Source organism: Trichomycterus rosablanca, chromosome 12, assembly GCF_030014385.1.
Source record: "Trichomycterus rosablanca isolate fTriRos1 chromosome 12, fTriRos1.hap1, whole genome shotgun sequence".
Classification (NCBI taxonomy): domain Eukaryota; kingdom Metazoa; phylum Chordata; class Actinopteri; order Siluriformes; family Trichomycteridae; genus Trichomycterus; species Trichomycterus rosablanca.
Window position 1 is genome coordinate 10,914,778 of NC_085999.1, and position 21,396 is coordinate 10,936,173.

Sequence of the window (21,396 nt, forward strand, 5' to 3'; positions counted from 1 at the left end):
TAGTGGATTATAAAATAGTAGTAATTATAGTAATTAAGTAGTCCCATAACAATTAGCAAAGGAACTGTATTAGTTTCATAAGCTAGATAAGGAGCACACATGTAGTTATTAGCTATTTATAGGAAATGGAAAAAAGGTGGAAAGGAATATACTGCCATGGCAATTTGAAAATGAAATTAAAAGGTGGTGCAGTGGTAAAAAAGGCTAGCACACCAGAGCTGGGATTTCGAATACCTTGTATTGAATCTCAGCTCTGCCGTCTGGCTGGGCTGGGCGGCTATGCTGTTCGCTCAGGGAGGGAGTCGGATAGGGAACTCATAACTGATGCAATTACGACCTGTGCTGGCTGATTGAGGCCGTCTGCACAGAGTTGAGGAATAATGCGATTAGGGTGTGGCTTCTCCGTGCAAAAGGCTGACCCGCATATAAACTCGCTTCATGCAGGTGAAAAGATGCAGTCGGCTACTTCTCACGTGTCGGAGGACGTGTGTTCATTTGCTCTCCTTAATCGGTTGGGGGGTCAGCCCCAGTAATGAGGAAGCATAATGCAATTAGATAAAAATTGGACTCGTTTAAAAATTGGGGGCAAAAACATAAAAAAAAAAAAATTATTTAAGCATTTTTTTTCTGAAACCATTTACAGTTAAAATCTTCTTTTAATTTAGCAGTACACGTACTTTTTGTTTTAAAAAAAATCATATTGTGCATCTCGGATTCTTATGCCTAAATTTCTTTTTTTATTAAATTATTTTTTTAAATCAACAAAAGGTTTTAAAAAAGTCATTTAGAAAAGTACTTTGTTGTGTTATTAATTGAATTTTGTGAATAATATATATTTTTTTACAAAGTATAACACTAAATGTGACCAGGTCTTGCATGTACAAGTCTACTTTAGCATCAGTTTGCACTAGGGATGTAACGATACTGGGTTCACAATACGATTTTTCCCAATTTGCTGCCTAACTGAAATTGAAGACAAATTATGACAGTTTCCTTTTATTATTTCTCTTAAAAACTGTATTTGTGATTATCTTTTATTTATCTAAATAATGAATGCTCTTTTATTTCTGAGGTGGGTACCAACTATGCAAAACAATTTTGAATTAAGCCCAATTATTATTAATAAATTTATTTATTTATTTTTTATTTTATTTTATTTTTTTTCCACTTTTTCCCCCCCAATTTTTCTCCCCTAATCTAGTCGTGTCCAATTACCCTGATTGCGTCCTCTATACTGGTTCGATCCTTCACCGCTGACTGAGGACGCCACTCAACTGACTTGCGCCCCCTCCGGTACGCAATCAGTACAGCCTGCATTTTTCACCTGCACGAGCTGAGTCCGGAGACACTGCGCACGGAGGGTTACACCCCCCTCAATGTTATTCCTCAGCCCTGTGCAGGCGGCGTCAGTCAACCAGCAGGGGCCGCAGTTGTACCAGTTATGAGGACCTATGATCCGACTTCCTACCCCTAACCCTGAACTACAGCCGAACAATGTATTCGATACAATGTATCTGGAACCCCAACTCTGGTGAGCTAGCGTACTTTACCGCTGCGCCACCTGATCGGCGAATTAAGCCCAATTTAGCTGAATACCCCTGAATCTGGCAACCTGACTTAAAACGGCAATGATGTCAACCAGGCAAGGTGTATAGCGCCAGTGACCTCTGCTGTTTAAAGTTAACATCGATTCATTTTACATGTCAAATCGATTTGAATTGTGAAATTTTTGAATCGGTCTTGTGGTGCATCGTTACATCCCTAGTTTGCACCTGACTGACATGCAGCTATGCCACATACAAACACTTCTAGTTCTCATCTGGAACTGCAGGTAGATGTAAATAAATGACCACACTCACTATAAAAAAAGCCTTTAATCCTGAGTTGTAACTGCTATATCTAGGATATACAGCATTCTGCTTCTATCGAATTAATTCACTCTACTAAGCTGCTATTATGTTCTGACGTCACATTTTTGCCGGCGGGTTTAGCTCCCGTAAGCAGGCCAGCACAAGGCCAAACCGCTTTTGTGAATTGCACGCACACTTCGAAGTAAGGCTTTAATACTCTCAAGCAAAATAGATCCTGTCGCTTGCTGTCTGTTAATGTTCCTTTCGGAATTAGGGCAGAGCAGTAAGGAGAGGAACAGACGTCATGAGCCGACGTGACAGATGGAGAGAGCGAAGAAGGGCGGGGTAGTGAGCTCGACGAATGTAGAGAAATAGGCAACTTGTCCTATTATGGTCAGACAGATTATATTCAGCCGGTCTAGACTATCTTCCAACTCTAGATTTTATCTGCTAACCAAAAGCCAGTTATTTTTCTATGCAAAGGAAATATTGATGTTATCTATCGGTCGTTTTACTTTAGGAAGATGATTAAGAAACAACTACAAGTAACCCAGTGTCCCCAGTGGTCACTCCAGTAGAATTGTCCTCTGCTTTGTAGGATGTGTGCTTTTTCTTTGACACATAGCTGTTAGTTTTATGTGGTGTGGTGGCACTGGGATAGTAAATGTCTGCTCCAGTCATGTCCAGCTCTCATTCAAGTTTCCGGTTAGAAGCTTTTGATCAGCTCCTACATTTATCAAAAGTTTAAAGACTTATTAAAAATAACGTAAAAAATGTCCTGCATGTGTCCTGCCTAAGCTAAGATGGTTCATCAAGTGTGTGGGTGGAGGGGTGTTCCTGAAAGCTATATTAATCTTTTTATTTCAAACCCTTTTAAAATCTATTAATCAATTTGCATGTCTAGACATAACCTGCATCTCTTGGTTGAAAACCGAAAATCTTGCTACTCTCATTTATATCCGTATAAAAAGCTGAAGCAGTAGAATTTGGGATGGATTAATATCACCACATTCTAATTTGTAAAGGTATGCTTAGTATTATTTAAGTGCGCCCTTGATTATGATTACTGCTATTTAAAGTTGTGTGGCTAAGTGGGTAGCACTGTCGCCTCACAGCAAGAAGGTCCTGGGTTCGATCCCCACGTGGGGCGGTCCGGGTCCTTTCTGTGTGGAGTTTGCATGGTCTCCCCGTGTCAGCGTGGGTTTACTCTGGGTGCTCCGGTTTCCTCCCACAGTCCAAAGACATGCAAGTGAGGTGAATTGGAGATGCAAAATTGTCCATGACTGTGTTCGATATAACCTTGTGAAGTGATGAACCTTGTGTAATAAGTAACTACCGTTCCCGTCATGAATGTAACCACAAGTGTAAAACATGACATTAAAATCCTGATAAACAAACAAATCAAACATTTAAAGTTGTGTATTATTCAGTATTAAACAAGGTTAAACCCCTACATGTTTACTCACTTCTGTTTATAGCATCTATGTAAGAATTTATTTCTTAGACCCACAGAATAAATGGTTTGAAAATGTTGGCAAAATTGTGTTGGCAAATAATGTAGGTTTTCAAGGGAAAGTAATTCTTACGCTTGACTTGCCATCTGTATCAAGAACATCACGTACGTACAAACAACCCCCCTCATGACTCACCCAAATCTGTCATGTCCCCACAATTGTCCTACTTCATCAGCTAACTGGAGCTTGTCTTTACCATACTGAATGTGTGTCTGCTTCACTGAATGTTGGTAGAGTTGCATTTTGTACACAATTCCATACAGAATTTTGATTTACATCTAAAATTCCCCCATATATTTTCTGATGGTTTGCCTTTGGGATAATTTATTTAATGCCAGATTTCATTTCATATTACTTATACTTGATGCATCTCTATACAGACTAGTAGAGTTGTGTAACAGCTAACATATTAAGAGAGGCTGCTAATGTTAATTCCCAAACCAAACCTGATAAGTAAGTTGCTGGTCAATACTGGGAGGAAACTTCCACTTACATATACAAAAAGCATACAGGAAGATAACTGCATTGTAGTGGGTGGGTGGGTTCTAGTCTGTACACCTGCAATAGGCTTGTAGATGAAACAGTATTTAAAAGTTCTAACAATGTAGCACCTGATGAACTGATTTATTTATTAGGATTTTAATGTCTTACACACTTTGGTTACATTCATACTAAAAACGGTAGTTATTCGTAACACAAGATTCATCAGTTCACAAGTTCAATATCAAACACGGTTATGGAAATTTTGTATATTCAATTAACCTGACTGCATGTCTTTGGACTGTGGGAGGAAATCGGAGCTCCCGGAGGAAACCCACACAGACACGGGGAAAACATGCACACTCCACACAGAAAGGACCCGTAACGCCCCCACCTGGGGATCGAACCCAGGACCTTCTTGCTGTGAGGCGACAGTGCTACCCACTGAGCCATCGTGTCACCCTGTAACAGTATTTAAAAATTCTAACACTGTAGCACCTGTTAAACTAATATCAGTACAACACACCACACCACCCCACCATGTCATTATTATATTAGCCTCATTACAGAGCTGAGAATGATCCATAACTCTTATATCTGCTCATCAGGGGTCCTGTGGGCTCCATTTCTATTGATGGATGAGGAAAGACGACTAACAAAATTTTACAGAGCAACATGTAGACTACAGTCAGTAATTGTATACAAACACACTTGTATGCGGTAGATGTAGCTCATAAAATAGCCAAAAATGTACATTTAGGACAGACATTTTTAATAAAGTGCTTGGTGAGTGTACATTGGATTTCTACCTACATGTTTACTTATTGGTAGAATTAGAAAATCAGAACATGCATTTATTTCCAAGCAGCACAGTAGGTTTGATCTTGGGCACTGTCCTAAATAAACATCATTACACCAATGCACTTTTAAGGGCTTACACACTAACAACATCTGCATATTAATGCCAACACGTGCATTGTAGCAGTTTATTATTTATTCTTGTTCGAGTGGAACCTGCTGAGGCGGTCCAGTCTTTTCTGTGTGTGCTGCACTTTGAGAGTGGGAGCTGGAGAATACAGGATGGAGCTCTGTTGTGCAACCTGCTGCTGTCAGCCCAAATGGCCAAATGACTTGTACACTCATGCTGAGTGGCAATGTGGCCCTTTTTTATCTGTCCCAAATAGACATGTGCTGATAATTTGTTCTATATACTATGACTCATGGTGCTTTCATAGAGACAAAATATCCATCATTACCACCTGTTTTTCTTTGTGTAAACCACAGATAAAGGCATTTGAATTGCTGTTTTAGGAATGTTGTGTTGTAAGGTTTCCTATACTGGCCAAATTAGAGTATATCTTTGCATTTTTTGAAAGGCAGCATTGTAACTAGTTGGATTGCTGGCATTGAAAGGGCAAACTGTGTTTTAATTGTGTGGTTGTGTGAGAAGTGTTACATGCACAGCCTGCTGGAGGGTACAGCATACAATGACGCCCAGTGACATCCATTAAGATGCCTGCTAAAGGTTCAGTTTCAAAATAGTTGCTGGCAAACTTGCTTGAATTTATTACATATACATTTGTGACAATGTGGTTATGCTTGATGAAATATTATATGTAGTAAAACATGCTAGCACACCAGAGCTAACATGGATTCGCAAGTTGGAATCTCAGCTCTGCTACGGGCAGGCTGGGCACCTATATGCACAATGTTTGGCCAGTTCGTAGGGAGGGTGCCGTCGGGGATTCCTCATAACTGATGCAATTCGTATGTGAATCTGATCCACATATAAACTTGCCTCACGCAGGTGAAAAGATGCAGTCGGCTAATGCACACTTGTCGGAGGGGCATGTGTTATTCACGGCTCAGCATCAGTAAAGAGAAAGAGTAATGCAGTCAGGTAATTGGATAAAGCTAGATTGGGACGAAAATTGGGGAAACAATTGTGTGTGTGTATAAAAATGAAAACATGCATAATATTACATGCATTCCATAAATGTGCACGTCCTGTATCAATATGCGGTGTATATTGTGTTGCTGATGTGCTTCAGCTTATAGTCAAGCACCTAAACACTGCATCACAGCAACACACAAAGAGCCCACTCAATGTTCTTTGAACAGGTACAATCCCCCTATTGTTCACTTCTGCACTGTTTTTTCATGACAAGCTCTCTAAGCCTGGGTAGACATCTGCATGCTTCATCAGCCATGGTCACTCTAAGCCATCGCTGGGCTACACTGCTGATGAGAAATGACAAGATAAGTCTTGGCTGAAATGCAGTGGCCCGTCTCTCCTCAAAGCTGCAGTTAGAATCGAAGACAAATACATGTGGCATTGGCGGGAAAAGATGGAGAGGAGGTGTGGAGAGTGGGTTGGGCTAGGTTAGATTCGGATATCTATGGAGGAGGTGTGGGCAGCAGCCTCCTGAGCATCAGCTTGTAAAAACACTGATCGTTGGGAAGATCTTAATCTCTGCTGATGGTTTATGTAACGCTGAGTCACATGACGTGACATCACAGCTTGCCCTGCTCTTGTTTTCTGTCTGGCGCTTACAATTTTGCGTGCTGGAAATACAAAACCAGTATACTATAAACGACTGAAGATCAGTGCACACAGCCCTCAGACTGCCTTTTGCATTTTTCTGCTGGATATAAAACACTGCAGGTTTCCTTGTGTTTGTGTTGGATGCGAAGCGTTGTGGAATCATTTCTGTTGTTGAAGATTTGTTGATCGACACAAATGAGAGAAACGCTTCTCCAGATGCAGGGCTGGGACGGAATGGCTATGAAGCTATTGTTTTGGGAGTTGGAACAGCATTTAAAAAGGTAACATTTCTGACAGCTATTAGACGGTGAATGCTTTGTGTCTGTTTTTTTTTTTTTTTTAAGTGTTTCTTTAAAAGCTCATTCTCTGTAGTACCTACCAAAGCATTTAAATGTGTCATCTGTGGTCTCTTAAAAGGATTATATACTCTCCAATCCTGTGTTTATTAATGGGTTACTCAGAAGTCTTACAGTTAAGTAGAAATAAAAAGAAGAAAGACTTATGTGATTGCTTATTTCAGAGAAGAATGACTTATTAAGCACATGGACTGGCTGCCTAATGTAATGAATTTAGTTCCCTTAACATAAAACTTAACAAATATGATGTGGTGCAATAGAAGCAAAAAGTTCAAGTGGCAAATTAAAATTTTTTTTTATTAAATAGAACTATTTAAAAAGAAAAGCAAAACTCCTAAATATCACTAGTTTTGGGCCAAGTTTGTTGGATTTGGATTTATTTTCATCTCTGATGCACCTCTATCAGGGCTGATTTTATTTAGTGGTGAGCAGCAAGCAAGTGGGGGCGGCACGGTGGCTAAGTGGGTAGCACTGTCGCCTCGCAGCAAGAAGGTCCTGGGTTCGAGCCCCAGGTCGGGCGTTCCGGGTCCTTTCTGTGTGGAGTTTGCATGTTCTCCCCGTGTCTGCGTGGGTTTACTCTGGGTGCTCCGGTTTCCTCCCATAGTCCAAAAACATGCGAGTGAGGTGACTTGGAGATACTAAACTGTCCATGACTGTGTTCGATATAACCTTGTGAACTGATGAACCTTGTGTAATGAGTAACTACCGTTCCTGTCATGAATGTAACCAAAGTGTAAAACATGAAAATATAATCCTAATAAAACAACATAAAACAAACTGCCTCGATATGTGTTGATCTAGGTTTGTGTTGTTGATAGTGGGGTCGTAATCTGTTTGACATATCGTGGTTGGTCCCAATCAGTACAGTGGTTTGAACACACTGGGATAAAGGAGTAGAAGTGTAGAGTAAGCTGTTTAAATGGCATTAGTCACCGGACTGTATTTATGTGCTGAGGTCAGCCCAAAGAGAGAATTTATATTTGGACTCTAATTGCTTAAAGCCTCGTCCAGCCAATGAGCTGCTTGGCTTTTGCCTTGCACTGCTTCATTTAATTGGGATAAGTGGTCTATATTTACTGTACCTACTTTGGTATGCTAGACTTTTTTTGTATTAAATTTTGTTGATTTCTTTTTTGGCTAGTTTATTGTGACATTGCACAGGTAAATAATGATGCGGTTTTGGACTTTTTAACTTCTTTATGCACAAACTGCTGGTGGCTTTAAAAGCTTCCTTGTTTGCTTCTTGTTTGGTTACACTAGAAGCCTGCATATATCCTACTGGTTACTGTTAAGGTCAAACAAGCCAAGATGTTTTTGACCTCGACTGTATACATTACATTCCTAGAATGCATTCTTGGTACACAGTGTATGCCAAATAAGATTTTTCTCAGTCATATTTGCTTACATGAAGGTTATCTTCATCACATGAGTATTGCTTGCTAATTCAGTCCTGGACTGATGTCAAAACGTCTACTGGCCTAAAATGCTGGACCTTTCCTGTCTAATCCACTGCGAACACTTCTGAGGTTGACTGACATGAAACACATTAAGCAAATTTAAACAGGATGTACACACACCTTTGTGTTGCATTACATGCCTGTAGTTTGTAAACTCAATAAACAAAATCAAGATTTTCTTTTAATGGAATTGGGATAATATTGAATTAAGAGTTTATTTAGCTTAGTTAGGTTATTTACAGCCAGGGCTACACTTTTAATTTAATGCAGTTTAACACATTATGACCTATGATTTTTGGCTCCTTGAATTCATAATAATGAATTTTTATGTAATTGATTTAAAGCTTAAATCTCAAGCTGTTCAGTCATTAATTTCATTTACCACATCTGTACTTCCAACCAAACACACCAGGACTAAAGCTATGCCAAAAACTAGCAATTATTAGTCAGAGTAAGTTAACCAAGCAAATTTTAGAATGAGAAGTTATATTGGTGAAATTGATTATTTGCCATTGTCAAAATATTTCGGCTGGTGTATTTTAAATTTAAAACTGCACATTTTGGACAACATTTTGTGCGTAAAACAATTCATTTCTTTAAACAGTAGTCTAATATATTTTGTTTCCATTTGCTATTATAGTAAATAATTTGGGATTATCATGAAGCGCCTTGAACAGCAGTGATTGTCAGTTCTAGTCCTGGACTGCCCCCTGCACATTTGTTCCCTCTTCTGTTTATTTTGAATGGCTGGATGTTTAGGGTTGCAGTAAAGCACATGCAAAAATGCTTTATAAGCTTTACTATTTTGGGTCAAAGAGATTTGAGCCAATGAATAAGTTGTTAATGGTATGTGACCTAACTAATAATCACAGTTATGTGATTAGAACTATGCTTTAGTCGTTATGTGCTCTATAAGTCACTTATGGAAAATAAAATAAAACATCTTTACGTAATACAAACAATATTAAGAAGTGACTGAATGAATCATGTAGACTTTGGTTTTTTGTTACCATTAGGCAGGTATTTATGATCTAATGCATGTTGAGATTTCTTCAACTAGCTCTTTGTAAAAAATAATCTACTTGATTTAAATACACGTCTGGAGAGTAAACAGCTAAACCACAGGATGTTGTGCGCCTCTGAAATATCAAATTAACAACAAACTCAAACTTCAAAATGATCAGATTACTGACATGTATGTGACCTCAGTAACTGGAGATTGCCAACATTTGGCTTCTTGCAGTGACCTGTCTATTCTGTGCATGTAATTGTAATCACTGATTTACAGCATGGTATACATCACATTAACACTCTATTTTACACTAAATCTTAGATTTTAAGTTCAGAATGATTTAATGGCTTTATGTTTACTTAGTCCATGACCAGCCTATTATCACTAGGGTTTGTTTGAAGACCCTAAATGCGACATAAATATTAATGGAGTAAATCCTAAAAAAATCACAGCAATGGTCTAGTTTACTGGTCAAAATAACATTGTTTATTAATATTCATACCGTACATTGTTGCGTGTAATTGTTATTGATAGTGTTGGTCATTTTACGGCAAATGCGACGGGAACGTTTATTGTAGTGTTTAATTGCTCATGAAGGGGCATTAATAGTTAAGGTACAGGACTAGTAATCAAAATGGCTGCTTGTTAAAGCCCCCCACCCCCCACTGCCATGTTGCCACTGTTGAGCCTTTGTGCAAGGCCCTTTCAATCACGTTTAAGGTAAAAGACCTTCCTAAAGTTACACAGCTACAGAAACACGAACCTGAAAACAGCAGCAGTAACAATTATGCAAAAAATTGAAGTGCCAAAATAAAATGGTCAAATATTAGTTTCCCCTCAGCGTGCCGTAAAATCAACATTATGATCTAGTGCTGATTGTGTGCTTGTAAAATACAGAACATAAAATGACCAATGTGTAAACATGGTGTTAAACAATAAATAAATAAATAAAATACAGAACATGCATGGCAATTAAATTTCACTGTTTTAAATGCATGTAGTCCAGTCTACAGAACAGATTAGAGACACCAAATTGTCCATGACTGTGTTCGATATAACCTTGTGAACTGATTAACCTTGTGTAATGAGTAACTACCATTCCCGTCCTGAATGTAACCAGAAATGTAAAACATGACGTTACAATCCTAATAAACAAACGTGTTATATTTTACCTTTTATTAATAGAACAAAAAGCCCACCGTTTAGCCAGCCAATTTGCATGTCCTAATGTATATGTTTAATTTAATAAACATATTTATTTTGCATTAGGTTGCTGTTATTATTCTAGTATCAGGCTTGTTTGTTTGGCATAATATCAAATGGACAAAATTGTTATACATTATGCAAATGCAATACTTTGTTACTTCCAAATGACATCTATTTATGGACTTTAATCTCTTATGGTCCGTTGCTTAAGCATGAGATGGTTATGGTCCTGGGCACAAGTCGATATTTAAAAATTGTGCTTAAATGGCAGGAAAGTGTTTAACTATATAGGTTTTGAATTTATAAACATTGCTTTGACTTCTTAGATGATGTCAGTCATTTGCCAGCCTGCTGCTGTTTCATTTACTGCCAACAAGTGTCGGCATGTATATGCTGAATCGCCAGCAGAATTTGAACCACTGCTTCTTGATGCCAGTTTAATCTGAGCTAGCCATAGCCATAGTTTTTGGAATGAAATATTTCTTTTGTTGATGGTGCTTTTTTTTGCCAACATACAAACACAATAGAGTTGCTTTTGTGTTTGTGTTTATAAACACAATTGCTTTTGCCATTAATGTAGGTCTGAAGGTAATTGCGCAATAATAAATATCTGAAGTTGGAGTGTATTTTGATCGGTTTCAGATCATATGGTGCTATGTGAATTAAATAGTTTAAAATCTTTTGAAACTGCTAGTGTTTTGAATATATTATGCTGCGTGTTCTCGGCTGACTGGAGTGTGGAGGCGGTACTGCATACATTAGTCAAATCGCTGCCTCGCTCGACCAATAGATGGTGCAGCTGTGCTGTTTTTCTTGGATAAATTATGCAGATGGTGCAGGCTGCAGATTTTTCAGCAGAGAGGAGATGAGCTGACCTTGGAGATCCTTTGTGCAGTGCGGTGCGGTGGTGGTGGCTGTTTGCGCTCTGATAAACAGCTTTTCTTTACCGGACCTCGACCGTTCGCAGCGGATCGTCGGGTAGAAACCGCGCTGCACTATGTGAGACTCGCTCTACAGTCAGAGCCGCTTTTTTCTTTTCTCCGTGCCGCTCGGTATTTATGGAGGAAATAGCATGAATTCTCAGTGCTATTCGGTGGCGATGGATCTTGGAGTATGTCAGCTAAGAGATTTCTCCATATCGTTTCTGTCCTCGCTGCTGGGAACTGAGACTTCATCTGTAAGACTCGACAACAGGTAAAATGATTCATAAATGCGACACCGTCAGCGCTTTGTACTGGAATGATCATACAGTGTGCTGCTTTTGCTTCTGGGCATCGATTTTCTTCCTGATAGTCCTTTGTATCACGGTTTTTCTTTCGATTTTAAAGCCTGGTTGTTGTTGGTGTTGCTGTTTAAATTAGGGTTTCTACCAGCTGGCTTGCTTGTTTGTCTTTGTACGCGATGCGTTTTCTCGAGTGGATGCTGTATCCTCGACTGTACAAATAAAATAGAAGCAGGCCTTTATTTAACACCTATAATGGGATTTATGTACCAAGAGCAGTCCATGTTTTTTGAATCTGCCATCAGAACTCATTTTATATTCATGAACAGCCTGTACTCACCAGTCTTTAATATTCATAGCACAATCCAACAATCATTTCATAGCAAAAATGTCAATGCATAGTTATAGCACATACATAACAATGTCTTTATTTCATCTCTGGAATCTTTATTCTATGAATGTTTAATGCTTTCTTTGGCCTTGTTTTTCAGTTCATCTGGTGCAAGTGTTGTGGCCATTGACAACAAAATCGAACAAGCGATGGTAAGTCTCTAAATGTTTTATTTAAAAAATGCATATTAATAATAATATAATGATGGCATATTTGCTGTAGAATCATGTGAAATTGTGCACTAATGCGAATGATCAGCCAAGGAAGAGCTGCATCAGCATCCCCCTGTTACTGCCCAATGAATTACATAATCAACAAATGGAGCTGGTGCACACAGTGCAGGCACAATGCGCCTCTCTGCTTTAGAACCCTTCACGGTGGCTCTCTAACTGTATTATTCAGCCTTGATTAGATATCAGTCAGCCAAAACAGAATTATAAAGTATTTTTCTCTGCTGTCTTTTTCACTATTATTTTAGCAGAGTACATTTTATAATGCAGTATAATGTACTAAATCGTTAAAAACATGTACGCCTTGTACAGGAGATCTAATCAATACAAGCATTTAAGTGTATAAAGACAAAACTGCAATACAGATGGATGTAACATTTGTTTTAAAAAGGTCATTAATAAATATAAATGTTAAACTGCATAGGTACAAATGGATATTGGGTTAAGGCCTCAGCCAGCAACAATAATTACAACTCAAATACACAGTGATTTATCTTAATGAAGTAAATGCTAATGAATCTTGTGTTCACAAGGCATTACAATGTTTTGTTGTGGAACCTTCTGATAAATTGCAGTCGTTTCAAATAATCAGGTTTAGTTCAAATAATTGTACAGTCATGCAGCACTGAGATTTGAATTCTAATTCTAAGGAAAAGCTGCATTTTTTTTTTTTGGTTATTTTATAAATATTAGTTTTTTTATTTTTTTATTTGGATGTGTAAAGGCAAATATGAAGAATTTTAAAGAACAGGTTAGCAGTCTGAGAAATATTGTGAAATATCAATAATGTTTTTACATAAATGTAGTGACAAACCATTAAGATGCTTTTCATTAAAAACTCAAAGGATTTGAAAAGCTAATTAATACCAACCTTTACATCTTTACAATTTAAAATAATAATGAAGTAACGTGTAATGGCTGTGTGGTGCATTGCCGTGTACCTTTCACAATCTACGTGGGTTATTATGAACAAAATTTTTTTAGTTTAGCATTTTAAATGAACCAAAACATCTGTTCTTTTAAACTGTGTTTAATCTAAGCTTGTGTAAATTCAGCACCTTACATTTATGGTGTTTATATTGCAGAAATGCCTACATGGATTTAATTTCACCACACTGTGCAATAAGTTAATATATGTCATGTATTTAAAAAATGACTTTAAATAAAAATAGTGACAGCTGCCACTGTGACACAAACTGCACTACTTATTATTAATACATAAAGGTTTAAATAGCTGCTTATTAAAATTAGATGGTAAATAAATAGATGAACAAACAAGCCACTGCTTTACAGTTCTTTTATACAGTGTGTTTTATTTACCATGCCTGTTATTTGCAACACATCTACTGTTTTCCCTTGTGTGTTTATGCTTGTTGAATCAGTTGTTTATTTTAAGAGCATTAATAACCTCTGGTGATCGTAGTGTCAATGATAAAAGATGGAGGTCAGCCTTCATAGCTGCTCTCAGTATAATTTCTGTGCCGAAAAGTGTAGCTAATGCTCAGGCCGAGGCACAGCGTGTAAGGTGGAGTCACATTTCCTGTATAAATCCATGCAGTGGAACAGCGCTGCTCTCGCTCACACCATCCTGTGCCTTGTTACTGTTGCTAGGCAAAGACTCGAGCTTTTACAGGCAGTTATAAATATCTCAGGCTCTGATTGGCCGGATGGGCTGTGGGCTCGGCCATTTTGTTGTCTGAGCGACTCTGGGAATGAAAACTGTAGTGCTGAATGCAGGTACATTCTCACTTAACGCGGGCTATCGGGCTGCTGTGTTTTTATTTTATCACGATCACTGCAGCTCAGTCACATGATCAGTCTTCTTAATGCACTGGGCTATAAATCTGCTTTCTGTCCTCTGTTCACTTGTGCTAGTTTCAATGCCTTTAAGAAATCAAATGTTGAGTAATAGCACATGGTCCGAGAGGGAATATGAATATAACCTGCGTACTGTAATCATGACTTGAGCCAAACTAGGAACATTTTGTATTGCACTTTATTGATTAAGCATGTATTTCTTTCGGGCATGCATTTTTAGTTTTGGTTAGTAACGGCCTTGTTAAAATGACTGTCATTGTATGTTTATAGCATTGAACAAAAGTCACAAATAGCACATAAATGTGTTGTAAGGGTCTAAGTTTAAGAAATTAATTGGTGGTTAGAGTGGTCATAGAAATATAGATCACCATGGATTAGGGATGTAACGATACACTCTACCCACAATGCGATGCGATTTATGCTATTGGGTTCACGATACAATTTCCCCCCGATTTTTTTTTTAAACTGAAATTGAAGACAAATTATGACAGTTTCCTTTTTTTATTCCTCTTTAAAAAAAATAAAATACTGTATTTGTGATTATCTTTTATTTATCTAAATAATGAATGCCTTTCTATTTCTGAGGTAGGTACAAACTATTTTGAATTAAGCCCAATTTGGCTGAAAAACCCCGAATTTGGCAACCAGGCGCATAGCGCCAGTGACGTCAACCAGGCACGGTGTATAGCGCCAGTGCCCTCTGCTGTCTAAAGTGAATTCATTTTACATGTCAAATCTATTTGGATCGTGGAATTTATGAATCGGTTATTAATTGTCTTGTGGTGCATTGTTACATCCCTACCATGGATCGGTGTGTTGCTATATGCCAAACATTTATCAGCCGCTCTATTCTGGTCACGGCCGTGGTATTTCCATTTCCATCAGTGGGCCCAAGGCAGGAATACACTGGCCTGGGCACAAATCTATCGCAGACCATCAAATTATATATACAGTGGTACCTTAAAACTCAACATCAATTGGTTCTGGGACTGGCATTGAGTTTCAAGGTAATTTTTCACTATAAGTACAGGGGTTGGACAATGAAACTGAATTACCTGGTTTTAGACCACAATAATTTATTAGTATGGTGTAGGGCCTCCTTTTGCGGCCAATACAGCGTCAATTCGTCTTGGAAATGACATATACAAGTCCTGCACAGTGGTCAGAGGGATTTTAAGCCATTCTTCTTGCAGGATAGTGGCCAGGTCACTACGTGATGCTGGTGGAGGAAAACGTTTCCTGACTCGCTTCTCCAAAACACCCCAAAGTGGCTCAATAATATTTAGATCTGGTGACTGTGCAGGCCATGGGAGATGTTCAACTTCACTTTCATGTTCATCAAACCAATCTTTCACCAGTCTAGCTGTGTGTATTGGTGCATTGTCATCCTGATACACGGCACCGCCTTCAGGATACAATGTTTGAACCATTGGATGCACATGGTCCTCCAGAATGGTTCGGTAGTCCTTGGCAGTGACGCGCCCATCTAGCACAAGTATTGGGCCAAGGGAATGCCATGATATGGCAGCCCAAACCATCACTGATCCACCCCCATGCTTCACTCTGGGCATGCAACAGTCTGGGTGGTACGCTTTTTTGGGGCTTCTCCACACCGTAACTCTCCCGGATGTGGGGAAAACAGTAAAGGTGGACTCATCAGAGAACAATACATGTTTCACATTGTCCACAGCCCAAGATTTGCGCTCCTTGCACCATTGAAACCGACGCTTGGCATTGGCACGAGTGACCAAAGGTTTGGCTATAGCAGCCCGGCTGTGTATATTGACCCTGTGGAGCTCCCGACGGACAGTTCTGGTGGAAACAGGAGAGTTGAGGTGCACATTTAATTCTGCCGTGATTTGGGCAGCCGTGGTTTTATGTTTTTTGGATACAATCCGGGTTAGCACCCGAACATCCCTTTCAGACAGCTTCCTCTTGCGTCCACAGTTAATCCTGTTGGATGTGGTTTGTCCTTCTTGATACATCACAAAGACTTGCTGTCTTGGTCACAGATGCGCCAGCAAGACGTGCACCAACAATTTGTCCTCTTTTGAACTCTGGTATGTCACCCATAATGTTGTGTGCATTGCAATATTTTGAGCAAAACTGTGCTCTTACCCTGCTAATTAAACCTTCACACTCTGCTCTTACTGGTGCAATGTGCAATAAATGAAGATTGGCCACCAGACTGGTCCAATTTAGCCATGAAACCTCCCACACTAAAATGACAGGTGTTTCAGTTTCATTGTCCAACCCCTGTATGTATGGGAAACCTGTTAATTCGTTCCATGGTCCAGGCATATGTTAAACAATGGGATTGTTTATGACACCTATACACTGAAATAAAAAAGCTGATTCTTACAATTTCTCAGAACCCCAAGCTGTAACACAAGTTTAAAAGTGAAACAGTGAGAAAAATCAGGCTAAACACAGATACATGTGGAGCTTTCAGAGTGAATCTGACTGTTGTTCCACACAAATGCAGATTCGTCTCATATGCACACTCTGATGACGTATTACTGCACCGCTCAAGCCAAGCGCTGAACGCAGCGACTTAATTGTTAATTTAAAATTTAATGAATACATTTAAAAAAAATAAACTTTAAGGGTAAAATTTCTCGACGAAGAGCGTTGAGTTTCAAAGATTTTGAGTTTAGGGGACATTGAGTTACCTGGTACCACTGTAGTTGTCCATAGTTGTCTTACACAATTCGCTTGCGATAGTGGAGCAGCGGGTGGAGTATGTTCTGCACCACAAACTGGGTCCTGAAATCCTGGGTTTGATCTTTTTCCCTGCGTTCTGCATGCTTTTTCACTTACTTTATGCTTTTCTTCCACCTCCACAAACAACTAGAAGGATAATTGGCTGCTTGATTTGCCCCTAAGTGTGTCAGTGATTAAATGTGTTGCCCTGCAGTAGATTGACACCAAGTTCAGAATGAATTCTTGCACTGTGGACAGTGTTTCTGGGTGGCATCCTACCCACCAAAATTCTAAACACGATAAAGTGAAAGTGACTCCCTACTAGCACCAAACCAGGTGTATCAAGAAAGTCTTTAAATTCTTAGACACACAACATAGACATTGTCAATAGAAGATTTGTTATCCTTAAAAAATAAAAATGGAACCAGAAAGCAGATGAAGACAGCTGTGAGATATAAACAGCCGTACTATAATGCCTTGATTACTAATACGTCTAAATGTACACTAGTATGTACGTTTGGATCCTAGTCATGAACAGAGCCCACTAATAAACTATTTAAACTCTATTTCATGGAATGAAAGTCCCTTTAATTGCTCGAAGTAAACATGTTTAAATAGGGACTCATTTAACTCAGCTCGGGTGGCTGCTGCAGTGCACTCATTACCAGAGCTCTTACAATATTAACCTTTCTTTGTCTCACTCTTTTATTAATACACATGGGTTGTTGCTAAATGTACTTTTTGAAGAATTTTAAACCAATATGTTTGAATAATAGGTTACCAGTCGAGATCTGGCTCTGCTGCTTATGCCATCCAATAGATAGATTAGTGCTATGCTGTAAAATGATGACAATGTCATGCCTAATTCAAACCATGCCTATTTATTTTTTTAAATAATTATGATTGTCATATTTCCTTATTCTTAAAATCTAGTCATATCCAATTACCCAGCTGTATCTCCTCTATTGCTGCAGATTCCTACCCTGGCCCAGTAAACGTCTGTATTAGCCAACCACTTCTTTTCACGTGCATGAGGCGGGTTGACCTGGGTATCTGTATAATGAATGAAGTCACGCACTGATCTCCATTATTCCCAGTCTCTGTGCTGGCATCTTTGACCAGCCAGGAGAGGTTATAATTGCAGGTGTAATTCAGCCCACCCACCCTCAAACATAGCCAATGTCTGTGTAGAGGCCCTGGCCAAAAGCAGAAATGAGATCAGAGCTCGAGATCTCAGCGGGATATTCCGTTAGCACACCAGCGCCAAGATTCTGAACTCCTCGGTTCAAAACTCGGTGTTGCCACCGGTCGGCTGGGCACCATCTAGCGGGCATAATTGGCAGTGCCTGCAGGGAGGGATGACCAGAATATGTGAACGGGTCTTCAAACGCTGTGTAAGGACCCTGATTGGCAGATAGAGGCACCTGTACAGAGTGCGTAGGTGGAAAAGGGGTCAGTTAAGTGCTGCGCGTGGGTCGGAGGAGGCGTGAGCAGCATTATACCCTCCTCAACTGCAAAAAATCAGGGATCCCCAGCAGCAGAAGATAAATTGACTACACTAAATTGGGAGATAAACGCATAAAATATAGATAAAACACTATTCACATCCCAGCCCAAACCTGGCTAGCTAAAATTATTCCTGCCTCATACTATTCAGTGTATATATGGTATATATTTGATCAACCCTTTCTCACGTATTGTAGGAGAGGGTGTGGTTCAAGAAAATGTAATAATACCATGCTTCTTTCAATGTGTCTTCTCTGTTTAGGATCTTGTGAAAAGTCACTTGATGTATGCTGTTCGGGAGGAGGTGGAGGTGCTGAAAGAGCAGATTAAAGAACTGATAGAAAGAAACTCGCAGCTGGAGCAGGAAAACAACCTGCTGAAGAACCTAGCCAGTCCGGAGCAGCTGGCGCAGTTTCAAGCCCAAGTTCAGAGTGGCTCTCCACCATCGTCAATGCAGGGAGCACCACAATCAGCTGCACCAGTGCAGCAGCTCTCTGCACAGAACTCTGGACCCGCTGTGTAACCGGTAACACACCGGTTCCCGGTGAAAGGGGAACGCATGGCTAGCTGAACCGAGGCTGACTCCAAGTCACGGGAGGATTCTATCAAAGTTTGCACATATTTAACGTCTAAAAACTTGACAATGCCTGTACTAAGATGCTGTACACAATGTTGACTGTCCAGCATGTTGGATATTGCCAAACCCTGTGGACTGTGACTGTCAAGGATAGAAAAAATTAAGGTGGACACAATTCACAATCACTGTGCCTGTGTCTAATGGATTTTAAGCGATGTCATTTTTTTCACTTATGACTATGGCTTTGTAATGGTGTTTCAATGACTTGCGTACTTTTGTAGTGGAAATGCTGACAGCAGTCTATTTTTAGACTGCAACATGCAAGCACTTTAATGATGACGAATGTGAAAATTCTTTGATGAACAACTAATCTGTGCACCATCAGTTCTAAAAGTTTATGAGATTGTGGCCTAAATATTTGCATTAGTGTCATCATTATTCGTGGTGAATGAAGGGAGTAACGTTGCGTAACAGAAGGTAATGAATTCTCAGTATTTGACATAAAAATTCTTCATCTATCCATTGCGAATTTGCTACTGCTTACAGAGTGCAGTGGTTCTCTTGGTGAGCTGAGGAAAGATCTGTTAAGCTGAGCTGATTGAGTGAAAGTAGAAAGTCGCGCTCTTGTATATTCTTGTATATTTAGTGTAAGTAATGTGTAAAATAGTGATATTGTGAGAGACACTAAGAGACACTATTTAGGTTGTAAACTAAAGATGAGGTCTTCGGTTTGCTTGAGACATTTGACTTTTTTTTATGCTGTTGTACAAGGATGGAGGTATCAGTCTTAGGATATTTACAGGACAAAAGACAACTACTCATCTTTCTGGCTGTGTTAACACCTACTGTAAACCTTATTCACTTGAAGTTATTTGAAGTATGTTACACTTACGCGATTTCTGGTTCTATTTTTTTTTTTTTGCCAGTGAAGTACTCTGGAGATCAAACTTTCAAACTTAGTTATTCTGAATATCATTAGGATCTAATATGCATTATTACTGCATTCTGTGTAGAAGTTGAATGCTTATGTTGTGTGCATGTCCCCCAAAACCTGAGAAGGTGAAAAATAGTTCCAACCGCTCTTCACAATCCTCAATAAAATGTTCAAGGAACCTTGGCTGAGAACAGAAGTATCTGTGTGGTGTTTTTAGTCCTCGAGTCATTTACTGGGATCACCAGTGGCTTGTTCAAATTCATGATCGGTAATGTCAGTAGTGCTTCAGATTAAACCACTTCATCTTTACATTTTAGGTCCTGGGTTCGATCCCCAGGTGGGGCGGTCCTGGTCCTTTCTGTGTGGAGTTTGCATGTTCTCCCTGTGTCTGCGTGGGTTTCCTCAGGGTCCTCCGGTTTCTTCCCACAGTCCAAAGACATGCAAGTGAGGTGAATTGGAACACTAAATTGTCCATGAATCTTGTGTAATGAGTAACTAAAGTTCCTGTCATGAATGCAACCAAAGTGTAAAAAACATGACGTTAAAATCCTAATAAACAAACATCTTTATATTTTACATGTCGAAAAGCAGATTTTCAACCCTCCTTATCTCTCTTAACCTAATTGTATCTATCACGTCAGCCAGTTAACCAAATTCAAGTGACAGCTGGCTTCAGTTTTATTAGCCAAACCCAGGCATAATTATAACCAGACCTGTTACACACAAACATCACTTAATTAGAACCTGTCTGGCAATGTGAAGCAGACTCGTTACAATTGATAGAATCATACATTCTGTTTTCTATCTTGAAGAAGAATGTCTGCTCACAAAGACTAGGCGCTATAGCTTTACACGCAGTAGGGGGGCGGCACAGTGGCTAAGTGGGTAGCACTGTTGCCTCACAGCAAAAAGGTCCTGGGTTTGATCCCCAGGTGGGGTGGTCCGGGTCCTATCTGTGTTGTTTGCATGTTCTCCCCGTGTCTGCGTGGGTTTACTCCGTGTGCTCCGGTTTCCTCCCACAGTCCAAAGACATGCAAGTGAGGTAAATTGGAAATACCAAATTGTCCATGACTGTGTTCGATATAACCTTGTGAAGTGATGAATCTTGTGTAATAAGTAACTACCGTTCCCGTCATGAATGTAACCAAAGTGTAAAACATGACGTTAAAATTCAAATAAACAATCATTAATCAAACACACAGTAGGGTTATGTAGCAGAACAATGGTTTTGGAGTGGCCGAGTCATAGTCTTGTCTTGAATCCCATTAAGATGATGTGGCGAGACCTTTAACTTGCAGTTCATGCTCCAAAATAAGAGTGGGGAAAAATTCCTCCACAGCGTTGTAAAAGACGTATCGCAACATTTTGATTTGAGTTTTTACTGCCAAGGGTGGTACAACCAGTTATTACTTTTAGGGGAGACAATTACTTTTTCATATGGGTCATAAAGTGACTAATTTGACTACAATAAAATTAGTTGGAAGATCTGATGCATTTAAATGTGACAAATTACCAAAAACACAGTTTGAATTAGTAGTCTTTACAAAGGCAGCAGTGCTTGGGAAGTTTCTTCTTGTTTACTAATAATTTTTTGA

The 21,396-nt window shown here is 39.3% G+C and overlaps 1 protein-coding gene across 2 annotated transcripts in view; it reads left to right on the forward strand.

Moving 5' to 3' along the window:
* The window catches only part of tsc22d1 (TSC22 domain family, member 1), a 47,091-nt gene extending 27,094 nt beyond the window's left edge, over positions 1-19,997 (forward strand). Inside the window, exons 1-3 of one of the 2 annotated variants that reach the window (XM_063005884.1) lie at positions 11,380-11,614; positions 12,134-12,185; positions 18,553-19,997. In XM_063005884.1, coding sequence (XP_062861954.1) covers positions 11,493-11,614; positions 12,134-12,185; positions 18,553-18,813 — 435 coding nt within the window. In that variant the 5' untranslated portion in view covers positions 11,380-11,492 and the 3' untranslated portion in view covers positions 18,814-19,997. Of the gene's footprint in view, positions 1-11,379; positions 11,615-12,133; positions 12,186-18,552 lie in introns of those variants that run through there. The other variant, XM_063005882.1, reaches the window with a different exon arrangement.
* The last annotated feature ends 1,399 nt before the right edge of the window (positions 19,998-21,396 follow it).